General features: G+C 39.6%; 2 protein-coding genes across 2 annotated transcripts; both read right to left on the bottom strand.

Annotated features, from left to right (window-relative positions):
* Positions 1-2,914: 2,914 nt before the first annotated feature.
* On the bottom strand, positions 2,915-5,885 carry LOC121509846 (chymotrypsin A-like). Its single transcript, XM_041787549.1, has 7 exons — positions 5,828-5,885; positions 4,179-4,282; positions 4,013-4,092; positions 3,762-3,840; positions 3,499-3,679; positions 3,228-3,361; positions 2,915-3,149 (listed from the first exon to the last, which is right to left on the bottom strand). The coding sequence occupies exons 1-7, from the start codon at positions 5,877-5,879 to the stop codon at positions 2,988-2,990; spliced, it is 792 nt and encodes a 263-aa protein (XP_041643483.1). The 5' UTR covers positions 5,880-5,885; the 3' UTR covers positions 2,915-2,987.
* Positions 5,886-12,601: 6,716 nt separating this feature from the next.
* Positions 12,602-15,171, bottom strand: LOC121509782 (chymotrypsin B-like). The gene is made up of 7 exons (XM_041787447.1): positions 15,080-15,171; positions 14,756-14,859; positions 14,576-14,655; positions 14,351-14,432; positions 13,539-13,719; positions 13,297-13,430; positions 12,602-12,891 (listed from the first exon to the last, which is right to left on the bottom strand). Exons 1-7 carry the CDS (start codon positions 15,129-15,131, stop codon positions 12,730-12,732), a joined length of 795 nt encoding a protein of 264 aa, XP_041643381.1. The 5' UTR covers positions 15,132-15,171; the 3' UTR covers positions 12,602-12,729.
* Between the last annotated feature and the right edge of the window lie 11,368 nt (positions 15,172-26,539).

The following is a 26,539-nucleotide window of genomic DNA, read 5'->3' as shown; positions in this document are numbered from 1 at the left end:
GATCTCACACCTGTTCAGAACCCGGTCTGCTGATAGAACCATGCCGCTGCTCTGCCTGTTTCATGTTGTAAAAATGTGCTCTTTGTGAAATAAACAACATTTTCAGAAGTCAAGTTAAGAGGTTTGGTGACAGTCATGCACACAACAACAAATCAAAGTCTTGGTAGTTTAGAAGAACCACATGGAGTGCAGTTGTGTACAACCCCAGTTTCAAAAAAGATGGTAAAAAACAGAAAGCAATGATTTACAACACACAAAAAGCCATACTTTATTCAGAATAGAACAGAAATGACACATCACATGTTGAAACTAAGAAATTTGACCATTTCATGAAAAATATTGGCTCTTTTTGAATTTGAGGTCACCATAACACCTCAAAAAAGTAGGGACGGGGATACAAAGTGAACTGAGAAAAAGCAGGAGGATCATTTTGCAACAAATTAGGTTGGTTAGCAACAGGTCAGTAACATGGTTGGGCATAAAAGGAGTGAAGATGGGCTGAGGTTCACCAATCTGCAAAAAATGTCTAAAAATTGTGGAAGAATTCCAGAAAATATGTAAAGGTGTTGAATATCTCCCCATCTACAGTCCATAATATCAAAAGATTCACAGAATCTGCAGAAATATCTGTGCTTGTTACTGGCCAGAGGATGAAAGTTAATGGTTCTAATGGCAGATTTTCATGTGCAAATCCTGCAAGATTGTTTAGATCAGGGGTGTCAAACTGAAGGCCCAAGGGCCAAAATCCGGCCCATGGAACATCTGAATCCGGCCCGCAAGATGATCTCATATTTCTGTTATAACTGGCCCATCAGTATGAGGTCTGCGGATTTCCTCAGGTATAAAAATGTAAACGTATCCTTGATTATTTAAGATATCCTTGTTAAGTCATAAAAGCTGAAAAAGTAAAGAGAAAAAAAATTAGATAAATAGTCAGGAATGTGGGAAAAGAAACTATTTTCTGTTATAATTTCATACTTTCAATTTTGCATCTCACATTTAGGACTCAAACTTAGGATTTTGACTTTTAATTTCATACTTTGAGCATTTCAACTAGTAGTTTTGAATTCTCATATAATATTTTGAGCTTTAAGATTCCTAATTCTAAATTTTGAGTCATATTCTTTTTTATCTCATATTTTCAACACAACTTCATGTTTTGACCTTTTTGAACTAATAGATTTATTTTATCAGATTGTGAGCCTTTAAACTTATCTTTTTACATTTTTAAATTTCATAAACATTTATGCTCAGTGTTAAGTTTTTTTTTGTATATTTCTTTACTGGTGAAATGAGGTTGAGAGTTTATGGTTAAAAAGGTGACCCTTTTAGGCCCTCAGGTTAGACCTGGATCCAGAAATCTGGCCCCTGCTGTGATTGAGTTTGACACCCCTGGTTAAGATAGACAGTCACAGAATAGCACCATCTCCTGGGCAGAAAGTGTAACACCACGTACAAACTGCAAGGTAAATTGCAAAATGTTTGAAATAATTAAAAAAAATAACAATTAGCCTTGTAGAGCCTGTACTGCACCAAACATGACTGGAACCAACCAGCATCATTTGAAGAGAATGAGGTGGTAGCTTTGGGCGGGGTTTAATCATGCTGAAAGCCAACAGCAATGGCGTTCGCTAATGTAGCAAGATAGCTCAGATGTAGCAGCAGTTTCATCAGAACTTTTCCAAATTTCTTCTTGAATTGCAAAGAACCACACTGAAAACTTTAATGAACGATGAGATGTTTTCGCTCTTCTGCTGACCTGCTTTGCCATAACCTGGCATGCCAGGAAAAGCACTCGTAGACAGCAACTGGGAAAGGGCAGAGTGTTTGAAAAAACCTCGGAGGGTGATTGGATGAATGTTCTGTCTATCACATCTTTACAGGCCAATCAGAGCAAAAAAACATGTAGCCACTACCACTACCACTTTACAAGGAGTAAACCCCATAGGCAAAAGCATAACGTAAACCGTGACAACTGTAGACATGTCAGTACACGACTTTTGTCATTTTTGAAAAGAAAACAACTCACTGCTTCTCTTTGTTCTTCTTTTAACAAAGAAACATTGTCAAGTTCTGATAGAACTGGCGCTTTATCAGCATCCATGCTAATGTCTTCCACCATATTTGCACTGCCCTTTCCCAAACACCGTCTATGGGAGGTTTTCCAGGTGGATGTGTGAAACAAATCCATCCAGCGTGTCAGATTAGGAAGCAACAGTTTTAGAGCAAAACATGCTCCCATCCAGGCAACGTCTCTCTCAGGGAAAGCCTTCATATTTCAGCAAGACAGTTCTAAACCACATACCACATCCATCACGACAGCATGGCTTCACAGTAGAAGTGTCCAGGTGCTGAACTGGTCTGCCTGCGGTCCAGACCTTTCACCGATAGAAAACATTTGGAGCACCATCGATGAAAAATTTGGCAGCAATACACCAGACAAGAATGGGACAACATTTCTCTGCCAAAACTCCATCCACTGGCCTCCTCACTTCTCAGACCTTTGCTGCTGAGATGTGTTGCTGCCACCAGATTCAGAAAGAGCTAATATTTTTCATGAAATGGTAAAATGTCTCAGTTTCAACATTTGATTTGTTGTTTATGTTTTGTTGTGAATAAAATATTGATTTATGAGGTTTGACAATCATTGTATTGTGATTAAATTTACATTTTACACAGTGCCCCAACTTTTTTGGAGTTGTATTTGAATAGAAGTGATGGTGGGTGGAGTTTAGCAGAGCTTCTCTATCATTGTCTTTTGTTATTGTTTGGATTGAGGGCAACATTAATTTGACCCTCTTAAACTTCAACTGAATCATTTTTTAATTTGGAAACTTTAAACATCATTTGAGTTATGTAACCATCACTTGTTTATACAATCGACGTGTACAGAAAAAGCAGAGACAGATCAGGCTCAGAGTTTCTGTGATTTATTGATGCCTCATATATTAATGCTTTCAGTCTGAAAGCTGTGTTGTGAGATGAGCTTAGTTGGAAGCGATGGTCTCGTCCATCCAGGAGCGGAGCTCAGTGACACGGGCGTAGACGCCGGGCATGGTGGGAGTGCAGGTTCCACTGCCCCAGGACACAATACCAACCAGGGTCCAGGCTCCAGCCTTTTCGCAGACCAGGGGGCCACCAGAGTCACCCTGAAAACAAACAAAATGAATAATTAAAAACACAGTTTGAAGAAATAAAGCTCAGAGGCTTCTGTCTGCACCACCCACCATGCAGGAGGAGGCTCCGGAAGCTCCAGCGCAGATCATCAGGTCGCTGATTCTGCTGCCCCAGTACTGTTTGCACTGCTCGTTGGTCAGGAGGGGGAGGGCGGCCTGCTGCAGGAGGGCGGGGGTGTCAGGAGCTACAACACAAAACAGTTTCATCATTTACACCGACACACGGAATGAGATGGAACTCTACACTAAAGAAGACCCTCATAACCCCTCTGAGATCTCTGCCCCTCTCTCCTGATTGGTCAGCTGAAGCTTTTGCTCTCACCGTTGTAGCGGGTCAGACCCCATCCGCTGGTCACACATCTCATGCCTCCGGGGAAGTTGTCGCTGGTCTCGGCAACGCACACAGGGGACACACGCACGTTGAGCTGGGCAGGGCTGGCCAGCTTGATCAGAGTGATGTCGTTGTTGATGGTGTAGCCGTTGTAGCGAGGGTGCTTGAAGACCTGGCGGGACATGACGAGGTTGTTAAGACTAACAGAGGGATGGGGCGTTGACGGGATAAGAGGAGATGTTACTGTCTCTCACCTGGCCGATCTTCATGACCTGGACAGCTTCAGCGTTGGAGGAGCGGTCATGCTCGCCAAGGATCACACGGTGGGAAGTCCTGCAGGGAAGATTCAAGGAACAAATATGAGGCGGCCACTGGGGTCAAAAACATCTGAACAGCTGTTGAATATGACAGGAACATGACAGGATGAAGGTGGCTGAATGAGGGAGGAAAAAACAGAAATATGATGGTAAGGTGGTGAAACAGGTGAGAGGGTGGAGATGTTTACCTGACGCTGCAGTGAGCAGCGGTCACCACCCAGTTCTCACTGATGAGAGAGCCACCGCAGAAGTGGAAGCCGGTGTAGTCCTGAAAGAGATCATCAACATTAGTCTGTGTTTGTGTGAATGTGGGTTTTACTTTTGTATTTGTGGTGTTTGTGTGTGAGCTTTTACCTGCAGGGACACCTGCCAGGGCCAGGAGTGAGGCACAGCCTCCTCACCGTTCACAATACGGGAGTACCCGGTGATGACGGGGGGGATGGCGGGGGAGCCGCAACCTGGGACGACATCGTGAAATAATCAGTAACATAAACGCTGATGAAGACGGTTATTTTTTGACATTATAAGAAGAGTGTGTTTGTCAAGAGGCAGACTTGGTCAAAATGCAAGATAGAACACTGAGGAGTCAGACATTTAGACACTGCAAAACCTACAGGAGTGGATTTGTTGAATTTCTGATCAAAATGTCTTATTACTCTCAGTACAGCCCACATCAAGCCAACAAGTCAGGGTAACCATCTCATTTTAAGCAGGGGTGGAAAGTAACTAATTACATTTACTCACATTACTGTAGTTGAGAAACTTTTAGTTTACTTTTACTTTTTTCATTAATTTTAAAATCAGTAATTTTACTTTTACTTAAGTATATTTTGAGGAAAGGGCTGCATGGCGGCACAGGGGTTAGCGCTGTTGCCTCACAGCAAGAAGGTTCCTGGTTCACTTCCTGCTCAGGGCCTTTCTGTGTGAGGTTTGCATGTTCTCCCCGTGTAAGCGTGGGTCCTCTCCAGCTACTCCTGCTTCCTCCCACCACCAAAGGCATGCTCTTTAGGTTGATTGGTGACTCTAAATTGGCCGTAGGTGTGAGTGTGAGCGTGCCTTGTTGTCTGTCTCTATGTCAGCCCTGTGATTGGCTGGTGTCCGGGGTGTACCCTGCCTCTCGCCCAATGATAGGCTGCAGCCCCCTCGACCCCAATGGAATAAGCTGGATAGAAAATGGATGAACTGGATGGGTTTTGTACTTTGTTAGACTTCTGGTAACTAGAATTAGATACAGACCTGTTTTTGTTTTGGAAAAAAAGTGCAGGAATTTGGGTAGATGGAATATTGTGATATGAACTTATCCACAGAAAAAAGGAACTTGATTGGATTAAAAAGGAAATAAGGGATCAGTAAAAAGGTAAATGTTTGATAACTCATGATACAGATGACACTTGACTGTTCTACTGAGCTGTCTGTGAGTTTTCTAAAATAAAATAAGACATTAAGGAGCAGAGGTGGACTCATTTTATATCAAGGAGGCCGCAGGGAGATTCTGCTGTAACAAACGTGCTGCAAGGGGCAAGCATGCAATTAACGTGATTTTAAAAACCACTATTTATAGAACTTTTTTGCATTTTGATGAAAAAAAAACAAACAAAAATAAGATCCAACAATTTTCATTTTTGCACCCTAATTTTAGAAACTTCATGTTGGTATCAGTGTCACAACAAACACCTTGCGTTATCTACTATTTTACAATAAATTGGTGTATTTTAATTAAAAAAAGTAGTTGAAAACATCAGTTAATGTCATACAGTCAATCAAGGGTTTACAGAGGTGATAAATCAAAAGAAAGAGGCTTTTAAGACCTCCTGATTTAGTGAACACTTGCTTTAAAAATAAAGTCACCTCCTGCAGTAGATCCAAAAAATTGCAGCTTAAAGCTTCTTAGAGTCAAGTTCTTGATACTAATATAAACCCACTATTTTATAGTCAGGACTTAACTTCTCTTCTTTACCCATAATGCCTCACTCTCAGCTGTGATGTCAAGGAGTCTTTCTCACCGTAGGCGGCGCCGACGAAGGCAAGGCAGGAGAGGATCCACAGGAAAGCCATGGCTCGATCATGTCGGGTCTGTCTGAAGGAGCTGCTTTTATACAGGCAGGGCAGTGATGTGATTGGACAGGACGGGGTGACACGGGACAGGACAGTATGGAATGGGACATGTTATCAGGGGTGGTGGGAGTTTGGACAGGTGGAGCTGACGGAGAGTTTTCCACCTGAGGGAGGAGGAAACAGGAACGTTCGAGAAGAATGAATGACACTAAAAGAGTTCTGTAACGTTGGATTATTTCCATTTTTATTCCTCATCCTCACACATTTATTCATTTAAATCACCACAAAGTGCACTGAGGGAGAGCCTGGGTTTACAAGGATGCAGACAGCCAGTCACGGGCCTCTACAATATTCTGTTTGTGGCCCTGTTTTACTTGTCATGCACACTAGCATACACTACATATTTATTATATTTGCCTTTAGTATAAACAGAAACAACAGGGACAAAACAGATTAAAGAGCATCTACAGGGTGGTAACTGTTTTAGCTTTTCATATTTTCTCTCTGACATTTTGCTGCTGATTTAGTGGTGACATTATATAAGAAGAAGACTGACTTTATGAAGACGAGCACAGCGGGCCAGCTGCTGCTCTGTTGGGCTAGATGTGGCCCATTACATCTGACCAATCAGGTGTTAATTTAATAACTAGATGTTTGTTATGGGTCAACACCATTTCTCCTCTGAAATAACTTTCAGCTCTTCATTTATTTATTTGAATTTATTCAACCAGGAAAACCTCATTTAGATTAAGAATCTCATTTACAAGAGTGTTCTGGCCAAGATGGGAAGCAACACATTTAACAGAGATGAAGACATGAAACATTAAACATAAAAACACTACAAACACAGATCAACCAACTCCTGAGTCACAGAGCAGAAAATCAACAGTCCAAGCATCTACATCCTGATGCATCTTCCTCCAAAACCTTTAATCTTAACATTTCAAAGACATTTTAAAGACGCACATTTCCCTGCAGAAGATTTCAGGCTGCAGGAGCAACAAATCCAAAACTCCTTTAACCCATTTCAAGACGGATTTCAGACACAGAAAATACAAGTCTTGTTATCACACAAGTGCAATGGAAGCAGGTTATGTATGGCTTTCAGTAAGGGCATGCCAATGATTTTGTCTACATGAGGTCAAAGAAGCCAACCAGCTCAATCATACAGAATTCAATCATGAGTTAAGGACCTACTGATCTGTTATAAACCATAGCACCCCATGGTACAGAGTATATGAAGATTCAAGGCATTGGGAAAATGCATGCATTTATAAAGCATCCCCGTAATCGATCAGAGACATAAACGTGGGAGCAACAAGCCTTTTCTTTACAGCAAAGGAAAAACAAGACTGATTTTTCGGGGGATGGGGGTTCATATTATTCATTATGGTACAAGTTCAGTGGCATTTTTTTTCTGCCAGTTGAGGGCCTTTGCACAAGTGAGGCCTCCTGGCTGCAGTCTTGGCTAAACTGTACATCAATTCACCCAGCAGACAAAGTTCATAAGCAGTTTTACCTTTAGACAAAGGTAGACAACTACCTGGGGTATCGTGCTCTTAGCATTGGGTAAGGACACAGTGCACATATTAACAAAAATCATGATGAAACACAGATTTCATACTTTATACGTAGGTTTTCAAATATGAAAATAATCATGTAGAGCTATTCTCTGAGGGTTTCATCGACTAAATTAAAACCATTGTTGAAATTTGACTGCAAAGTTTCACTGTTTTGTGTGGGTGCTGGGGAAGCTCAGCTTTTCTTTAGGGAGGGCTCCAACGAAAAAAAGCTGGGATCCATCACTCTAAAAGGCCTTAGGGTACAGGCAAAAAGCATTTAATGTTTGTTGTGCACCGGCTTCAATATCAATGGTGAGTATTAAATACGAGAGTGTCCAAACTGCAGCTCAGATGACAAATGCTGTCCATGGTCCACTTCCCACTGAGGAGCTGTAGTTTAACAATGGCTTCATTATTCATCACAGGAAGTTGCCACTTGGTTCTGACAGAGCAATCTAAAAATATTTCATGAAGTTTATTTTTCAGATGTCAAATATGTACAAAACAGGGTCTAAAAATGCAGGAACTGTTGATTTATATCTGTAAATTTGATTTTAAAAAATCTTCCTGGCCTCCGATGTGACTCAGTCACAGCCTCTTTTTGGAGAAGCTGAGGATTGTGGGAGTTGCAGTTGTCTCTCACAGCAGGATGTTTGGCTTTGTGCTGCTCTGCTGCTGCTCCTTCAGTTTGCTGCACCTCTGCTCCTCTTTGGTCCATGGAAACGTCCCACTGGAGGATGGTCAAGCAGCCAATCTGACTCCTCCTTCTTCATGCCTGACATCAGTGAGGAAGACAAATTAAATCAAAAAGCTCCCAAGCAACAAATGAGTTTTATGACATGGGTGTAGAAATTTGATTGTAATGTCTGTTTGTGCTAAAAAATGAAGGTTTTGGAGTTGCCTAGTCAAAGTCCAGACTTTAAGGGATATTCCAGATGAGGTACACAACAGCAGCAGTTACATTAGCCTCCAGTGATTTCAGTGAGTATTGCTCCTTCAAGAAGGACTCAGGAAGCTAGGCTGTAACAGATGGGTTTTTCCTCGGAAATTAGCAAGTTTTTAGTAAAAATAGGCCCAAAACAATGTCGGTTCAAACGTACACACTATCCAAAATTGTTAAATCTTTTATTTTATACCAAGTAAGCCTCTTTTATGTCACTATTTTGCAATGCAACAGCACGTAGCTGTTAGCCAAACCTGCACTGCAAAATAGTAACAAAAATGCTGAAGTTTTTGGGGTAAAAGATAAAATACTTCAAAAGTTTTCAATAGCGTGTACATCTGAGCCAACATTGTTTAGTGGCCCATTGTGACCACAAACTTACTAAATCCAGCAGAGAAACTGTACCCATCTGTTAACCCTATAGCAGTGGTTCTCAACTGGTTGAGTCACAGAACTCATGATCAGCTCCTCAAGGAGAATTGCAAACCAAAATTTGGGTAATATATTTGGTCAATCAGATGTATTTAATAAAAAATACTAGAGCTTGGGCCTAAGATGGTACAAAAGTTTACAGAGTCTCATAGACAATTTGACACAATTTTTTTCCCAGGCATATATCTTGCAGCCCACTAAAAAGGGCTTCATGACCCACTTTTGGGTCCCAACCCACTAGTTGAGGACCACTGCTCTATAGCATAGCTTACCAGCCAGTACAACCAGCAAGTGAGTCCTTCTTAAAGGAGCAATGCTCACTGACATCACAGGAGGCAAATGCAACTACAGTATACAGCTACATACTTCATATGGCCATACTTGAAAATTACAGAAATATCCCTTTAACTCTAACTGAGAGGCTCTAGCATGATCTTAAACAAGCCTTAAACAAGCCAGTTATGCTCAAAAACACTCAAATTTGGTTGGATGAAAACAATTCTGCAAAGATTAGTGTGACAACATCTTTCTCAGTGATGTGAAAGACTCATTGCCAGTTATTGCAAATGCTTACCGTTGTTGCCGCAAAGGGTGGAACATTATTAAGTTTAAGGGGCAATTAGACAGGGCCAAGAAGGTTTGGATGGCTTTTTCCCTTGATAAATGAAATCATCACTTAAAAACTGAATCCATTTGATGATCGGAAACAATTAAGTGTGACTAATCTGCAAAATAATATGAAATCAGGAAGGTGGGGGCACAGGGGGGTGATACTTTTCCACAGCACAGTATGTCTCTGTAGATTTGTCTGTGGATCATTGCGTTCATATGTGTAGGTCAGATGGTTCAAACATGTGTTTGTTTCCCAGCACAGGTTTTATCGGCAGCAGCTACACATGAACATCACACAGATGTTGTATGATGCCCTGGACCTTCACAGAAACACTGGAACATCAGAGCTCTGAGTACTGAATCAGTGCAACATCATTTATAGAGAAGATATCAGCAGTTACTGTTAACAGTAATCTTTTTTATGACCACATCTTCTGTTTTTCCTTCCATTAAATCTTATAATCATCGCTGTCCTCTACCTGTACTAATGTATTATCATATAACCACCAAGTCTCTTCACAATAAATGCGTCGTATCAAAAATCTACATTTAGGGTTGATCTTAATTCAAACAACAAAGTTGTTTGTGCTCTTTGATACACACTACCTTAACTATGGAACGTCTAAAATGAGAACAGAGAACATGCTTTATATAAGAATAATATGATACATAATTACATTAACCATGATGAGATTAAGGTCTAAAAACACAGAAAGCCCTAGTAATAATGTAAAGTGCTTATGCGGTATGAGTTGGCAGGCTGACTGCATGTATGATAAAGAGTAGATAAAAAAAAGACAGTAATAGCTCTGTCATCACTGACAAGTCATACAAACAACAGATGACTGTTTGAGAATAATGCTCTAACAGTAACTTATTTTTGTCTTAGATCTGTTCTGGTTTATTGCCTGAGGGTGTCACAGCAGCAGGCCTGGCCTTTTTTAAAGATGCATACTTCATAACCAAGTATATGATGATTACATACAGAGATGCATTCACACATCTGGAGCTCTGACCTCTGATCAGCCTTTTTATTACATAATTCAACAGCATTCATATCATATGCTCCCTCTGTAATAGTTAAACGTCACTGATGTCATGAGAAGTTTCTTTGTTACGGTGCCTATAAAAGTATTCACCCCCCTCAGATGTTTACACTTTTATTGAGTGTACAAATCAATCATGGCATGTATAATTTAGCTTTTTCCTCTAATGTCAAAGTGAAAACAAAGTATTATCAATTAAATTAAAATATACAAGGTAAAATAAGTGAGTGCATAAATATCCAACAGAGGTCCAGCCAGCCAGAGCTTGTTGTCTCACAATTAGTGAAATGGCGATCAACTGAGTGCAGTGAATGTGTCTGTAGTGATCGTAGTATAAAGACACATGTGTCCGGGAAGTCTAGACACTGGTTAATCAGTATCCCTGGCTACTATTACACCATGAAAACAAAAGAACACTCCAAGCAACTCAGAGAAAAGGTTATTGAGAAGTAAAATTCAGGGGATGGATAGGCCCTGAACATCCCAGAGTTCAGTTAAATCTATCATCAAGAAATGGGAGGAGTATGGTAAATGTGTGAATCTGCCTAGATCAGGCTGTCCTCACAAACTGAGTAAGCGTGCAAGATGGAGACTAGTGAGAGAGACCACCAAGACACCTATGACGAAAGAATTTTACACAGGGTCCCTCTTAACCAGCTGGACAAGCAACAAATGTTGCATCATTTTTACAAATATCAGTGCATTTAAATTTATTTTTGAACCATATTTTCCAGATTTAAGAGCAATATTTTTTACAGTGGTCTAATTAAATTTACTTGCATTATTTCACAGTGCTGGACAATACCATTTTGACATTTTTAAAGGCAGAGCAGGGCCCCCTGCTTTTTGATTTCACTTTATTCAATACAAATTTCTGACTGTTGACCAATCCATTTAGTTGAATGAAATAAAACACACTTTTCATTGCAGGATTCCCAAGGGCCCCTCCCTACCTTGGGCCCTGGGTAATCAGCACCCCTTTAACCCCTGTGCCACACCCATGGTCTGCATACAACAACTGTTGCCCAGGTTCTTCACCAGTCAAAGCTTTATGGGAGAGTGGCAAAGAGAAAGCCACTGTTGAAGAAAACTCAGATAAAATCTGGACTAGAGTTCACCAAAAGGCATGTGAGAGACTCCATGGTCAAGAGGAAGAAAGTCCTTTGCTCTGATGAGACCAAAATTTGGCTTTTTGGCCATCAGACAAGATGCTATGTTTGGCGGACAACAAACACTGCACATCACCACAAACACAACATCCCAAATGTGAAGCATGGTGGTGGCAGCATCATGCCGTGGGGATGCTTCTCAGCAGCCAGCCCTGGGTAAAATGAAAGTGGCGAAATAGAGGAAAGTCTTGGAGGACAATCGTTTTCTATCTGCAAAAGAACTACAGTTTGGGAGAAGATTTATTTTCCAGCAAGACAAGGATCTGTCTATGCTGACAGAGCCTGAGCAGTTTTACAAAGAAGAATGAAGTAAATGGAGTAGTTCTGGTGTGTTCTGTAGTAAATGGAGTAGTTCTGGTGTGTTCTGTAGTAAATGGAGTAGTTCTGGTGTGTTCTGTAGTAAATGGAGTAGTTCTGGTGTGTTCTGTAGTAAATGGAGTAGTTCTGGTGTTGGTGTTGGTGCACTGGCATTTAAAGCTCCTGTGTTCTCATTTTCTTTGTGTGTTAGAAGTATTTCCCTAGTTTGTATTTCTGATATTCGGTGTGTCATTTAACGTCCTTCCCTCCCTGTATTCCTAGAGTTTTCCTCGTAGCAGTTCCCCAGTTTCCTGTTTTATTTTGTGTTTGTGTTTCATGTCCAGTTTGATTCTGGGGTGCAGTTTTTTGGACTTTTGTCAATAAACCATTTTTCTCTTATGTGGTTTTAATTCTTATTTGAAGTTGGCAGGTTTCCTCATAGATATCACTCCTATCAGACCTCTGATTTAGACAGACTGCACATTTAAAGGACTCCTCCTTTTTTACATCCCTGATTGGATTACATTAGAATGGCCCTGTGGTGTGAATTTCTTCTAGCCAACCTCCATATTTAAGGGTTGGCTCACCTTTCATCCCTCTAAGATACAATAAATACCCCAAGCATATTTCAGTTAAAAATATAAACAATCAAACACATCAGTAGGTTTAGATGTTTTTATTATCATTAATGATCCACACACTCCAGAGTGGGACTGCCGGGCCGAGTCGGGGCTCTGAGGCCAGGTGGGGTTTATGGCCCTCGGTGTGAACAACGTTGCCTGTTAGGATTTAGTTGGCAGCGAGAGTCTGGTCAACCCAGCCACGGAGCTCGGTGACGCGGGCGTAGACAGCGGGAGTGGAGGTGGAGCAACGGCTGCTTCCCCAGGACACAATACCGACCAGAGTCCAAGCACCATCCTTCTGGCAGACCAGGGGGCCACCAGAGTCACCCTGAAAAATAACATTATGTTAGAAACACGACAAAAAAGTGCCTGCAAAGGATAATGAAAGACTAAATGTTTTCAATCAGTTATCACTGTCAGTGGTTCATACTGCAAACATTTCCTGAGCATTAGGGCTGACACTTATTTCTTTAATCAACATAAACTACATCTATATGACTGTTTATCCTGTATTTTTAGAAATATCAGTCTGTCTTAAAAATATCTTAAATAGCCCAGCTTGAGCAGGCAGGTATGTGACAGGCTTAGAGAAAAGGGCTGCGATGGTAAAGACAGATGAAACAGTTGTTGGACAGATATGAGAGATAAAAGACAGACAGAGACTGGGCTGACTGGTTTAAGACACATAGGTGAAACAGGTGTGACACAGGTGAGTAGGTGGGCGGGGCCTCACCATGCAGGAGGTGGCACCAGCACCACCAGCGCAGATCATCACATCGGAGATGTTGCTGCCCCAGTGCTGCTTGCACTGAGTGTTGGAGAGCAGGGGCAGAGCGGCCTGCTGCAGCTCATTGGGAGTGCTGGGAGCTGTGGGACGGGAAATAACAACCCTCAGACACACTTCCTCCTTCATCTTTCAAAAAAAAAAAAGTCCCGTCGGAAACCTTAAGATTTAAGATTTCAGTGCAGGCTCACCGTTGTAGCGCATCAGACCCCATCCAGAGGTGACACAGGTCATGCCAGCGGGGTAGTTGTCGGTGGACTCAGCCAGGCAGACAGGAGACACGGTGGTTCCCAGCTTGGCGGGGGTGGACAGCTTGATCAGAGCAATGTCGTTGTTGATGGTGTAGGAGTTCCACTGGGGGTGGGTGAACACCTAAAGAGAGTGGAGGAGGCATAAGTGGAGGGATGACAGTCCAGGGCAGGTCAGGCTTTCTGTCTGGGGCGATCCAACATTTATTCATCCCTATTTAACCCCCATTAATTGGATCTGCTTTAACTTCTTCCTTCAAAGTATCTATGGATGTTTTATACTTGTTAGTGTTGACAACATTTTACTGGATTTAAATTTCAGTAGTTAATCTAAATAAATCAAATTTTAATTTGCATGTTAAAACGGTGCAACAGCTGTGAGCTAGTTCACGCAGACAGCTGGACAACCCTACCCAACCCTAACCCTACCCTGCAAATATCCTCCCGATTTGATTTAGGCTGAAAGATTTACGCTCTCTCTATTGCAGTGCTGTTGCTAGCTCTGCCCTACACCCTTGCCTTTAACCCACATCCACCCCAGCATCCACCTGTAGAATCTGACAGGGGTTTAAGATGTTATCTCATCACTCTGAAAAATCTGTACGCAAAATAAATCTGCAAGGAGTGATGAAGATGGAAGTTGGCACCAAAGAAAGCTTCTTAAAGCAACTATCCAATCAAATTTAATATTCTTGGATGGCACTCTGGACCAGTGGCTTGTGCATGAAGCTGACTGGCTAATGGGTGCTTCTCACCCTGCCGGGCTTCAGGATCTGAACATCCTCGTTGGTGCCATAGCCCTTGTTGTGCTCTCCAAGAACCACACGGTGGTAGGTCCTGACAGGAAACAAAAACAAAAAACAGGGATTTAAAGGTCACAGTATGGTATTAAAAATGTGAGAAATATCTTAAACCCTCTGAAGGAACCAATAAGACTGAAGCTGACAGCTATAGGTGGGTTACAAACATGCTGAACTGACCTGACGTTGCAGTGAGCGGCGGTCACAACCCAGTTCTCGTTAATCAGAGATCCTCCGCAGAAGTGGAAGCCGTTGGATTGCTGAAGGAAAAGTAAGACAAACTCAGTCTCTATGAAACAACAACACAAAGTAGAAGAAGACAAAGGAGCAGTTTGTGTTTGTGATCAGCATCTGTCTCACCTGGAGAGACACCTGCCAGGGCCAGGAGTGGGGCACAGCCTCCTCACCGTTGACAATACGGGCGTAGCCAGTCACCTGGGGAGGGATGGCGGGGACACCGCAGCCTGACAGGACAACAGGTAACAGGTGTTAAAGGAATATTCCGGTGTTTTGTTATATCAAATCTTTGAACTAAGAAGCTCTGTGGCTCTAAATGAAGCAGCTTGATTTGGAAAGCTTTAGTAGAACTCTGACTGAGAAACTGTTAACTGTTCTTTGATAAAGACTTATGACAAGTCATGTGTGTAATAATGTGTCTAAGAGGAGTGTGTGTCTGAATCTCACCATAGGCGGCACTGACGAAGGCGAGGCAGGACACGATCCAGAGGAAGGCCATGTTGTCGATAATGTGTTGGAGAAGCAGGCTGCTCTTTATATACTTGAACCTGCCTGCTATCAGCCAATCAGAGAAGCCGCTGGTTTGTGCAGCTGCTTATCAGGCATGAAGTGAGGTGAGCGTTCTCACGAGTCACACACCCTGACATCCAGCTCTCTGATTGGCTGAGAGTTTAAAGCAGTCAGCAACAATTTTCACCAAAACTTTAGCTTTAAACAACAGAAGAAGCTCCTAGATCAGTCAGTAAGAGTCAGAACTTTGATGCATATTTTAAAAACTTGTATCAAAGAAGAAATAGAAGAGTGAGTCGTTTATTGTCAAGTGACCCAAATATCAGTTTAAACACTCCAGACATGCACCAAACATCTCCCAAATGCTTATGAATGAAACGATAATAAACAGATGTACGATATGTTCAGTCACCAATGAAGAAACAAATACAAACATGTTTATAACAGTAAATTAAATATAAATGAATCAGTTGTTTATGGGGGATCTGGTTCCAACACATGATGGTCTGTATTTAAGAGATTTGGCACAATACCTGGATGTTTTTAAGCTCTTAGAATAGAGGATTTATTCTCCAAAACACTTCATGCATGAAAAAATATGTAAATAGCTTACACAAGCAAGTGTTTCTGTCAAATATCTAGTCAAAATTTACACTTTCTCTTCAGTTAGATTCTCCTTAAGGCCTTAAAACACATTTCTGTGATATAAAATTGAAATGAAGAGGTTGATGTTTTTGTAAAATTTAAAAATATACAGAAGAGGAAAGGAAACAATACAAGAAATTGGACAGGATTTTATTTTTGTGTGTGCATAATCACTTAAGATATTTTTGACTTAATTGAAGAAAAAAAAGAAATATTTGACTTATTGAGGAATCTACTGTCACTAAATGACATGTTTTATTTGGTGACAATATTAAAAGTGTGCATAGAAATGTTAAGAAGAGACAGTGGACTCTTATTACATGAAAACTCCTGGGATGGAGACAGTAAGAGTCCGAGGTTTCAGACTACTTTGTGAGACAGGTCATGTCAGGAATGGGAGCATATGCTGATTCAGCACCCTCTTGGTCCTGTGCTGCATCTCTCCTGGTATCCTCCCATTTGACTCCTCCACAGCAGTGTTAATTTCGTCGACTAAAACTATGACTGAAACTATGACTAGAACTATTCGTCGACAGCCTTTTTTTCCATGACAAAAACTAGACTAACACTAACAAAAATAGATCTGTGATGACTAAAACTGACAAAAACTAAATCTAGTTTTCGACAAGATGACTAAAACTAGACTAAGATGTAATTTAGTTTTCATTGAACATTCAAAATCTGTGATATTTCTCCACTGTGGGTAAATCTGTCGAAATGCAACACATCTGTAGGTTTTCTGTCTCTCAGCTGTAGAAGCAAGGACCCCAGGTTTGGCAGAGTGCAGAGAACACACTACCATGATTTAATACCAGATTTAGACAAGAGAATAAATGCTTGGACTAAAAGTAAAGACTAAAATGTGAGGACTTTTATGGACTAAAACTAGACTAAAATGTTTTGAGTTTTCTTTGACTAAAACCAGACTAAAACTTAAAAGGATAAAAATGACTCAAATTGGACTAAAACTAAAATGCATTTCTTTCAAAGACTAAAACTAAAATTAAAAATAGCTGCCAAAATTAACACTGCTCCACAGTGCACATAACCACCATGAGGTCTGGTCCAACAAGGCGCAGATGCTGCTCCTGTATCCAGAAGCTGACCCTTCCCAACCCTGCTCTCCTAAGCACATCAGCCTTACACACATGTCCTTGCCAAAGATATTCAAATAAATGTTACTCATAAATGTGCCAAAGAGAAGTCATCATAAAGGAATCCAGCTGGCACCTCTGGTCATCAGTCAGAGCTCAGGCCTCACAAGAGTAAAGTAAGACCAGGACTACCAAGGACCGAAAGACTCTGACTTCTGTCTGCACACTCAGATACAGCAAACTCCACACTGTCTTTCTTAGCGCTCTATATGTGAGGCCTATTCTGTGTTTTTTTCAGCCTTGCAGTCAGCGGATGGATGGATTACATTGCCAAGGTAGGAGAACTGCTCTACAACTTCCACACTCTCACCATTTAGAGACACAGATGGCAGCATCCAAGGCATCCCCAAAAGCCTGGATCTTTGTTTTGGCCCAGGAGACGTGCATTCCCAGTATTTCAGCCTCCTCATTCAGCGAGTAAAGAGCCCCTACAAGAACATCTACAGTCTCAACAAGGATCACAGCATCATCTGAAAGGGCTAAGACACACTCCTGCCTCAACTGGGTAGAAGTCAGAGACGGCGCTGCTACACTTCCCAGCACTCTATACCAGATTATAGGGAAAACATCAACTGGATGAATGAGTAGAGCTCCAGCATGAAGAATCGATAGTGCCAGAATGCCGTTTACCGTAGACCTCGAAGGTGTAAAGCTCAACTTTTCAGGCCGGTGATGCAGCAGCAGATCACAGACACTGTCCAGAAGTATGGCGTACAGAGAAGTCTAATACCCCCATAGTTTGTGGCATCTATTTGAGCTCACAATGGGGAAGCTCTGCCCGATACAACTCCTCAAAGTATGCCATCAGACACCTTTACAGGAGTGCAACGTGGAGAGGATGCAGCTGCCTTGAGGCTCTATGGCCTGTAAGCCAGACGGGCATTTCTTGACCCTCTATCTAAAGTTACTCCACTCATTGTTGAATTCTCAATAAAGATTTGAGCCAAAACATTTTCTTGAATCTTAAAATTTTAAAATATTCTCTATCAATCCCATCTAAAAGATTTAGGTTGTTTTTAATCAGACTATATATGTTGTTTTTTATGTAAGGGGGAAAGACATTTTGTAATGATACATCTTTGTCACATTTTCTTACATCACAAAAATGTAGCGAATAACAGGGGTGTGTAGACTTTCAAATTTACTGTATATTATATAAATAAAGTAAGAAAATGACTTATCTTTGTGTTTCATCATTTTCTAACTAAATGAGCTAATTATTTCCATCATGACATCCATGTACTCTTTCCAAAAATAGACTCAGTACATCCAGTCAGCAGCTGTGTGTTTGCATGTGTGTGTTCATGTGTTAATGTGTGACGCGTTGACAAACTGATAACACACACCATCGCTCTGTAGAGTCAGCAGAAAGTTTAACATGAAAACATAAAAACTTTTACTGGATTCATGCAGTTTGTGCCAAAAAAGAAGAATTTAATCCCAACTTTCTGATGTCAGACTAAAAACCGTTATTTACTGATACACTAAGGGCAGTGGGTGTGTATATGCAAGCTTCATTAACCACGTCTGTGTTAACTGAACCGTGAGACGCATCCAAGGTTTGGTTGAGGCATATTCAAGCCACAAATGATTTACAGTTTTCCTGTATGAAAACAAAGATCACGGCAAATTTAAACTTTCACATTATTATCTGCAGCGGTGTCGTGGGGCTTGCAGAAATGGGTATTCTCTTAATTTATATACTCATCATAGGGTACACTCTTGGTTTCGAAATGGGCCTACTGTATAGAAATAACTGTTTACCTGTTTATACTCATATACATCAGTGATCATCTGCATACAAAATAAATGTACATGTTTAACAAATATTCTAAAGTAAAGAAGTTCAAAAACTGTAAAGAAGGTAAATTTAAGATGGCAGTCTATAAAAAGTATTTTCATTTGTTCAGCATGTGTGGTTATACATTAGTAAACAAGCAGGTACATATTTTAAATGACATATATTTTGAGGAATCTGATCTCACGCTGATCTTATTTTTACCATGATATCTCTTCATGGGATGGTATAAGTCAAAAAATTCAGATAAAAGACTCATGACTCCTTTAACTGCAAAAGCAAATACAGTAACTGGAAAAAAACCTGATAAACTTTAGTTTTTTTCATTGTGTACTCCAGGTTTTATCAGTCAACAACAGCTTTGTAAGATATTTCTGTTTTGTCATGTCCTTTTTCCTTTTTTTTAAACTGCCCAGAACACACTGAAAACTTTTGTTATATATAAAGTGAAGGAATGAAATGAGTAATTATTTCTTAATATGCTACATTAACATATTTTTCTCAAAGAACTCTATAGACCTGTTTTAACCTTCATTTAATCAAGGGATAGGGATACTGGATTTTTGTCGATATCCAACAAGCCTGTCCACCTTATTCTTAGCCCCCGATGATACTGTGTGTGAAATGTGGGCACTATTTCCGGTACTTTCTGTCTAAATGGGACTTTGTAAAGAAACGAGATGCTGGACGTGATAATTAAAGCAATTTGGAGACTAAAATATGAAAACTTTGTCTGTTACACCTCAGACGGGATAATAATATTATTTCTGTGTCCTCTACTAGAGAAGACAAAGTGAAGAATTTACCTCAGATAACCTAGACCAGCATATTTAGCTAACTTTATTAACTTCGTATCCGTATAGACCAGTGGTTCCCAAAGTGGGGGTCGGGACCCCCGGGGGGGACAGTGAAGGGGGTCATGAGATGCTTTCCAAAATCAAAGAGAAATTTAAATTGATTTAAAATCCTATTTTTTTTGTAAGAAAAATATTGATAAAATGAGTCTTATTTAAGATAAAAACCACCCCTGTCATTTTCAGTTATTTGTTCTACAAATAACTGAAAATATATCATTGTCTTCTTTTTCAGAGCTAACTGGGAGATAATTGACCTGATCTCCAACTATAAAGATAAAACGAACATTTTTGAGTGTTTGATTTTTCGTTCACATCCACGCCAACTAACAGAGTTTGATGAAGGACGTTTCTGTGATGTTTTCTGGGAAAGTTCCATTTATCAGCAGCTGAGGAGCTCCACGCCCCCCTGTTTCAGGTTAATGATTGGTCAGATGTGTCAGGTAGAGGAGCTCCGTGATTGGTCAGTTTGTTTCAATGATGAAAAACATCATGGCTGCTCCCTGAGCAGAGGACAGATACAGTAAGAGAAAGAGCGCCCCCTCAAGGCAGCTGTGAATGAACCCATTAATTTAATTTAGCAATATTTCTGATGCAACAGCTGCAGTGGGACTACGATCCCACTGTCAGACCTGTAGACTGACCCAAACCCTGACCCTGAGGTACTTACTGAATATGACAGTCCATCACAGGTGAAGCTTTCCCAGGTGAATATTTTGTCCTTTAACTTATTCATCATGTTAGTTGAACCTGAGAAAAAGATTTAAACACACGGAGCTGAAGCCTGGCTGCTGATTTAGCCCCCCTCATTATAATTACTTCTCTTTGTTTATGTGAGCAGAGCCAACAGAGAGATGATCTGGCTACTGTCAAACTGTCGTTATCACTCATGCACTCTTGGAAACTTGGAAATTTCAGGACAGGCTTGCTGACAGGACGTCTTTGACTCCACTTGAGCCCGGTCTGGCCTGGGCCATGAGCCATAAAGGGCCGAGCTAGGACTCAGGTAGAGAATCTGACACCCAGCTCAGCTTAAAAGGGTTTTGCAGTATCAGCTGTATATTTGAGCCAATGCTTTGGATTAAAATTTGTTGTTGGCCCCTACTTACCCTTGACTCCAAGCTTGTTTTTCCTGCTGATAAGAGGTTTCCCAATAATAAAATGTAGTTTTCTTTCACCGAAAAGGAGTTTCCTCTAAGTTTGTTCCATCAGCAGCTTGTTAAACACCCTTATTCTCCAGTAATTGCATTTTTATTATTTCAGGAAGTATGGAAATGAGTTTAAAAGAGAAGGAGGAGGATTTAATGGCATCAAAGTTGATTAGTGGAAGAAATAAGTGTGGGGAGCTCACATCAATGACAATTTTCTTTGTCTTATTCAGAGAAAATGTAATAAAAAATCTCAAATGACTATTCAGTAAGATTAAAACAGAGACTACACCTCACTTTACTGCAGGAACTTTACATTTATATAGTCATTCAATCTCTTTTTCAACCATATACAGAAATCTTTATGAAGTTAATTACACATAATGTGACTAATTGTTCAGCTTTGAGTGATCTGACTCATTTAAGAAAACCACATTAAAGGTGGATTTACAGGATTGCTGTTCTGGAAATGGATTCTTGACCAAATCTGTCACTTGGATAATCGTCTGTGTGAAGTCAGGAGGATTTATGTACAGTGGGGGTTGGCATCACGAGCTAGCTACAGTTCACAGGGCCGAAAAGGAGTCCAAAGCAGTGGACCTACTCTCAACTATCAGCATGTAGGTCCTAACCATGATGAAGTTTATATTTCTGTCTGTCAGGCTCAGACTGTGTTTTTCTCTGAACATGTTCTCCTCTCTGTATTGGTGTTTGTGGATAAGTGAGAGTTATTGTTTTGGTCCTGTGATGGACTCCAGCATGTCGGAACAACATGACGGGAACACTGAGAGACTGAGAGGAACATCGACACACTGAGAGAGAACATTAGAGGACAGTGGAGCTCAGAGAGACCTGCAGAGACACATCTGTGTGCTAAAACCTATCATTATACAATAAGAACTTTATGGAAATTTATTCAGTTTGGAGATTCATGAACTTTCATCAAAAGTTGTGTCTGCCTCAACATCAATCCAAAAGAAATGCTTTTGTCCTGTGATTCATCTCAGAGTTTTACCACAGACAGAGGGTTGAAAGCCTGTCTCCATTAATGAGGCTCAGACCACAGAAATGGCCAGGACCCTGCATTTCATTCAGCATAATTTTTTGTTTTCCTCTTTATTATTTCATGTTTAATCCACCACAGGCTGTACCGACTATCACTGATAGCTCTAAATAACACTGGATGGAACAAAGGAAATGATTCAAATGTATATTTTGCACAAGCAATTAAGTATTAGCTGCTCTAATCTTAGTAAAAGAAAAAAATTAATAAATAAGAGACATCTAGAATTATAAATCTGAGGATATAAATCTGTTCAGTAAAACCAAACATTATGGTGTCATATTTCATGGTATAGTATAGTATAGTATGGTATAGTATAATATGGTATGTATAGTATAGTATAGAATAGTATAGTATAATATGGTATAGTATGGTATTGTATAGTATAGTATAGTATAATATGGTATAGTATAATATAGTATAGTATAGTATAGTATAGTATAATATAATATGGTATAGTATAATATAGTATAGTATAGTATAGTATAGTATAAAATGGTATAGTATAATATAGTATAGTATAGTATAGTATAGTATAATATGGTATAGTATAATATAGTATAGTATAGTATAGTATAATATGGTATAGTATAGTATAGTATAGTATAGTATAGTATAGTATAGTATAGTATAGAATAGTATAGTATAGTATAGTATAGTATAGTATAGTATAGTATAGTATAGTATAGTATAGTATAGTATAGTATGGTATAGTATAGTATAGTATAGTATAGTATAGTATAGTATAGTATAGTATAGTATAGTATAGTATAGTATAGTATAGTATAGTATAATATAATATAGTATAATATGGTATAGTATAGTATAGTATAGTATAGTATAGAATAGTATAATATGGTATAGTATAGTATAGTATAGTATAGTAGAGAATAGTATAGTATAATATGGTATATTATAGTATAGTAGAGAATAGTATAGTATAATATGGTATAGTATGGTATGGTATAGTATAGTATAGTATAATATGGTATAGTGTAATATAATATAGTATAGTATAGTATAGTATAGTATAGTATAGTATAATATAGTATAATATGGTATAGTATAGTATAGTATAGTATAGTATATTGTGTAGTATAGTATAATACAGTATAGTATAGTATAGTATAGAATAGTACAGTATACTATAATATGGTATGGTATTTTTAAACAGTTTGTGGATTATGTAGTCAAAAATTCTGCTTTAAGATAATATATCACACTCAGTCATCTGCAGACAGACAGTAAGAATGGGTGTGTGTGTGTGTGTGTAGGTGTGTGTGTGCGTGTAGGGAGGGGGAATAAATGTGAATGTCTGGTTACATTTTGGGGGTTTGTTCAGGAGCAAGACTTGGTGCAGATTTAAGGTTTAAAGTGGGGGTATTATGCCTTTTTTCAAGGCTTTACACCATCTCTATGATACCCATGTAGTAGCTTCACATGATTAAGAGCTCAAAACTAGAAAAGCACTCAGAGAACACAGACCTCCACCATTGGCCCTATCTCACAATAGTGAAGAATCCTTTAAAAACATTCCTGGATCCAGATGGTGATCCGGATCACTCCCAAAATCTGATTCACCAATTACTTCCACCCCGGTGGGATGGAAACACGGTGAGGCGAAGCTTTGGCTTTGCTACGTGTGGACTGTGTGGGAGAAGAACCCATGGTCTCACCAGACAACTGAGAGTCATGGCAGAGGGTGAATATTCCCCTTTTCCTCCCAGCATTGTGAGTATTCTTGCTACAATTTGCTGTCTTTCTCTCTGTTTATGCTCCAAATCTTCTCCTCGACCGGGTGTGCATCTTTCAAACTCTATAAACTCCAAAACTTTGAATAAGTTACTCATGTTCGCCATCTCCTGGTGTAAAGTGGTAACAGCGCAGACCTCTGCCATTAGCCCTATCTCCCAATAGTACAGAATTCTTTAAAAAATTCCTGGATCCAGATGGTGATCTAGATCAGTCCCAAAATCTAATCAGTTCTTCCTTATGCCATTTCTGACATTTCCTGAAAATTTCATTAAAATCTGTCCATAACTTTTTGAGTTATGTTGCCAACAAATGAACAAACCCACCCGATCACATATCCTCCTTGACGGAGTAAAAACTCCTCATGTTTCTCACACTGGCGTCCTGAAAAACCCTTATTTAAACCTCCGTCTGAAACGCTAACTGTGCATATTTCTAACACAATGCGTTGATTCTATACAATTAAATGTCAACATTTGATCTAACTCATCAACATTGTTGGGGGTAACGCGTTACAAAGTAATCCGTGAGAGTACTCAGATTACTTTTTGTTGGAACGTAGCGCTTTAGTTTTACATTTCAAATAATCGTATTAGTTACATTTTCATAAAAGTAATCCGTTACTGAAAGAAAAATCCCAAATTCCCTCTCTCATCTGTGGCTTCAAACAAAGAATAAAAGGAAGCTCCTTGAAGCATCTGCTCTGTTTGTCCTTCTCTCTTCCTGTAGTCATAAAGGTAAACATTCTGTGCCATTACATGTGCATTGTTAGCTTGTTGAACCAGCCAGGTGTCTGTCTCCATTCAAATTTATTTAAAAATCTGACTGCAGTAAAATCACCAACCTCTCATTCACTAACAGTCCACAGCTCAGCTGTCCTACCTGAGTGATGGTTGCTACAGACATACAGGCATACACCCAGGGTCATAAACATGTGATTATTTCTAATATCATAAATTATTAGAGAGGAAATGAACTCTGGGCTCTGTAAACATGCTGTCTGATCACCTTCTGTTCACTGTAACACGTCTTATTATTAGACGACTATTTGAATCAACCCTAACGTTACAGCCTGTAGTAACCATGTAGGGTGTAAACGAATCATGGCAGCAGTCACAAGCTTTATAAAGGTTTATTCTCCAACTGGATCAATATTTACATTTGCTGAGCAGCTTTAGAGGAAGTCTTTAATGTGCAAATGCATCACAATGTGGTGAACCTGAATTATTCAGTGACAAATCATTTTCTTCACTAAAATGTTTGATTTAAGAGATTCTAACCAATATAGATCAAGAGCATTTTTAACCATGCACATGACCTTATTCTAATGGCTTTCATAGGAGACTATTAAAAATGAACTAACAAGGGCATGGTATGGTGCAGAACGGCTACGAGACACAGGGTAACACTTAAGTCTGCAGGGGCACAGGAGGCCTAGCAGTTAGGCTGCACTCACATCCAGAAGCTAATCTTCCATGCGATGTTTTAAGTTGACCTATGGTTTCTTTCCTGCATATCATTTCACACTCTCTGTAATTTCCGACACTTCCATGTCAGGTCCATTTTGAATAAACACATAGACACCCAGAGAATACACTACAAAGGTCTGCAGGAGGCTGCAGCAGAGGGTACGCATGTTACCCAAAGTGCCAGTCCCAGTGGAAACTCCCAAGAACTGACCTTACAATATTTATTCAATCAAAGCAGTAAATGAGTATAAATGATGCCCTGAAGGTTCAGTGACCTCCACAATTCACAAATGGAAGAACTTTGGCACAACCAGGAATCTTCCAAGAGCTGGCCGCCCAGCCAAACTGAGCAATCAGGGGAGAAGGGCCTTAGTAAGAGAGGAGACCAAGAACCAGATGGTCACTCTGACTGCACTCCATCCTGTGTGATGATGGGACAAAGTTCTAGAACACGGGTGTCAAACTCAAGGCCCGGGGGCCAAATGCGGCCGCGGTGCAGTTTTACCCGGCCTACAAGATTATATCTGAATTAGAATTGGCCTGCTGCTATGAGGTCTGCAGATATCCTCTAATATAAAAATGTAAATTTAACCTTAAAGATTAAAAGAAGATCCTTATTAATTATAAAAAACTGAAAAAGTAAAAAACAAAAATAATTAGATAAAAAGTCAGGAATGAGGGAGAGAAATCAATTTGTGTTTTCATTTCATATTTTCATTTTGCATCCCAAGATTATGACTGAAACTTAGGATTTTGACTTTTTATTTCATATTCTGACTTTTTAAATTCATAATTTTGACCTTTTTTCTCATATTGTGACATTTTAGATTCACAATTTTCATTTTAAATCAAATCTTGACCTTTTAAACTCCTAACTTTGACTTTTAATCCCATGTTTTCACTTTTTAAACTCTGATCGAGAATTTGATCCCATATTTTGAACTTTTAGAGTCACAACTTTTAATTCTATCTTCTAATTTGACTTTTTAAACTCTTGATTTTGTATTTTATCTCATATCTTGACCTTGAAACTCATGATTTTAACTCTTTATCTCATATATTTGCCTTTTAAAAACTTTGTTTTGACTTTTAATTTTGCATTTTGAACTTCAGGACGTATAAAGTTGAACTTTTATCTCAGACTTTTATTCTTTTAACTCATTTATTTCTTAATTTACTCAGTAAAATTGACAACGTGATAATTAATAATTTTGCCTTTCTTTTTTTAAAACCTTATAATCCTTTTTATCACTGTTTAATTTCCCCTTTAATTCATTACCTGTGTAAACACAGTTGACAGTTTTCAGTTAAATCTTGACCCTGTTATGCCCCCAGGTTATACCTAAATTCAGATTTAGGCCCCTGCTGTGATTGAGTTTGACACCCCTGTTCTAGAAGGACCATCTCTGCAGCAGGACCGCCCTTGGCCAAAGTCAGGTCCAAAGCAGACTCTGATATGAGGCCCCCCCAGCACTGCACCATAACATAAATAAATTTCTGTTTCCATTTTGTCA

The sequence above is a fragment of the Cheilinus undulatus genome, linkage group 1 (assembly GCF_018320785.1).
Source record: "Cheilinus undulatus linkage group 1, ASM1832078v1, whole genome shotgun sequence".
In the NCBI taxonomy this organism is placed as follows: Eukaryota; Metazoa; Chordata; class Actinopteri; order Labriformes; family Labridae; genus Cheilinus; species Cheilinus undulatus.
This window is presented reverse-complemented; position numbering and strand designations above follow the sequence as displayed.

Excerpts from the sequence above, each read along its gene's own strand:
- LOC121509782 (XM_041787447.1), bottom strand. The coding sequence starts at position 15,131 with ATGGCCTTCCTCTGGATCGTGTCCTGCCTCGCCTTCGTCAGTGCCGCC. Across the intron at positions 14,656-14,755 it reads CCTGGCAGGTGTCTCTCCAG|CAATCCAACGGCTTCCACTT; the intron begins GTGAGACAGATG and ends CTTTTCCTTCAG. Across the intron at positions 13,431-13,538 it reads GGGTCTGATGCGCTACAACG|CTCCCAGCACTCCCAATGAG; the intron begins GTGAGCCTGCAC and ends CCCGTCCCACAG.
- LOC121509846 (XM_041787549.1), bottom strand. The coding sequence starts at position 5,879 with ATGGCTTTCCTGTGGATCCTCTCCTGCCTTGCCTTCGTCGGCGCCGCC. Across the intron at positions 3,841-4,012 it reads GCTGCTCACTGCAGCGTCAG|GACTTCCCACCGTGTGATCC; the intron begins GTAAACATCTCC and ends TCTTCCCTGCAG. Across the intron at positions 3,680-3,761 it reads AGGTCATGAAGATCGGCCAG|GTCTTCAAGCACCCTCGCTA; the intron begins GTGAGAGACAGT and ends ATGTCCCGCCAG.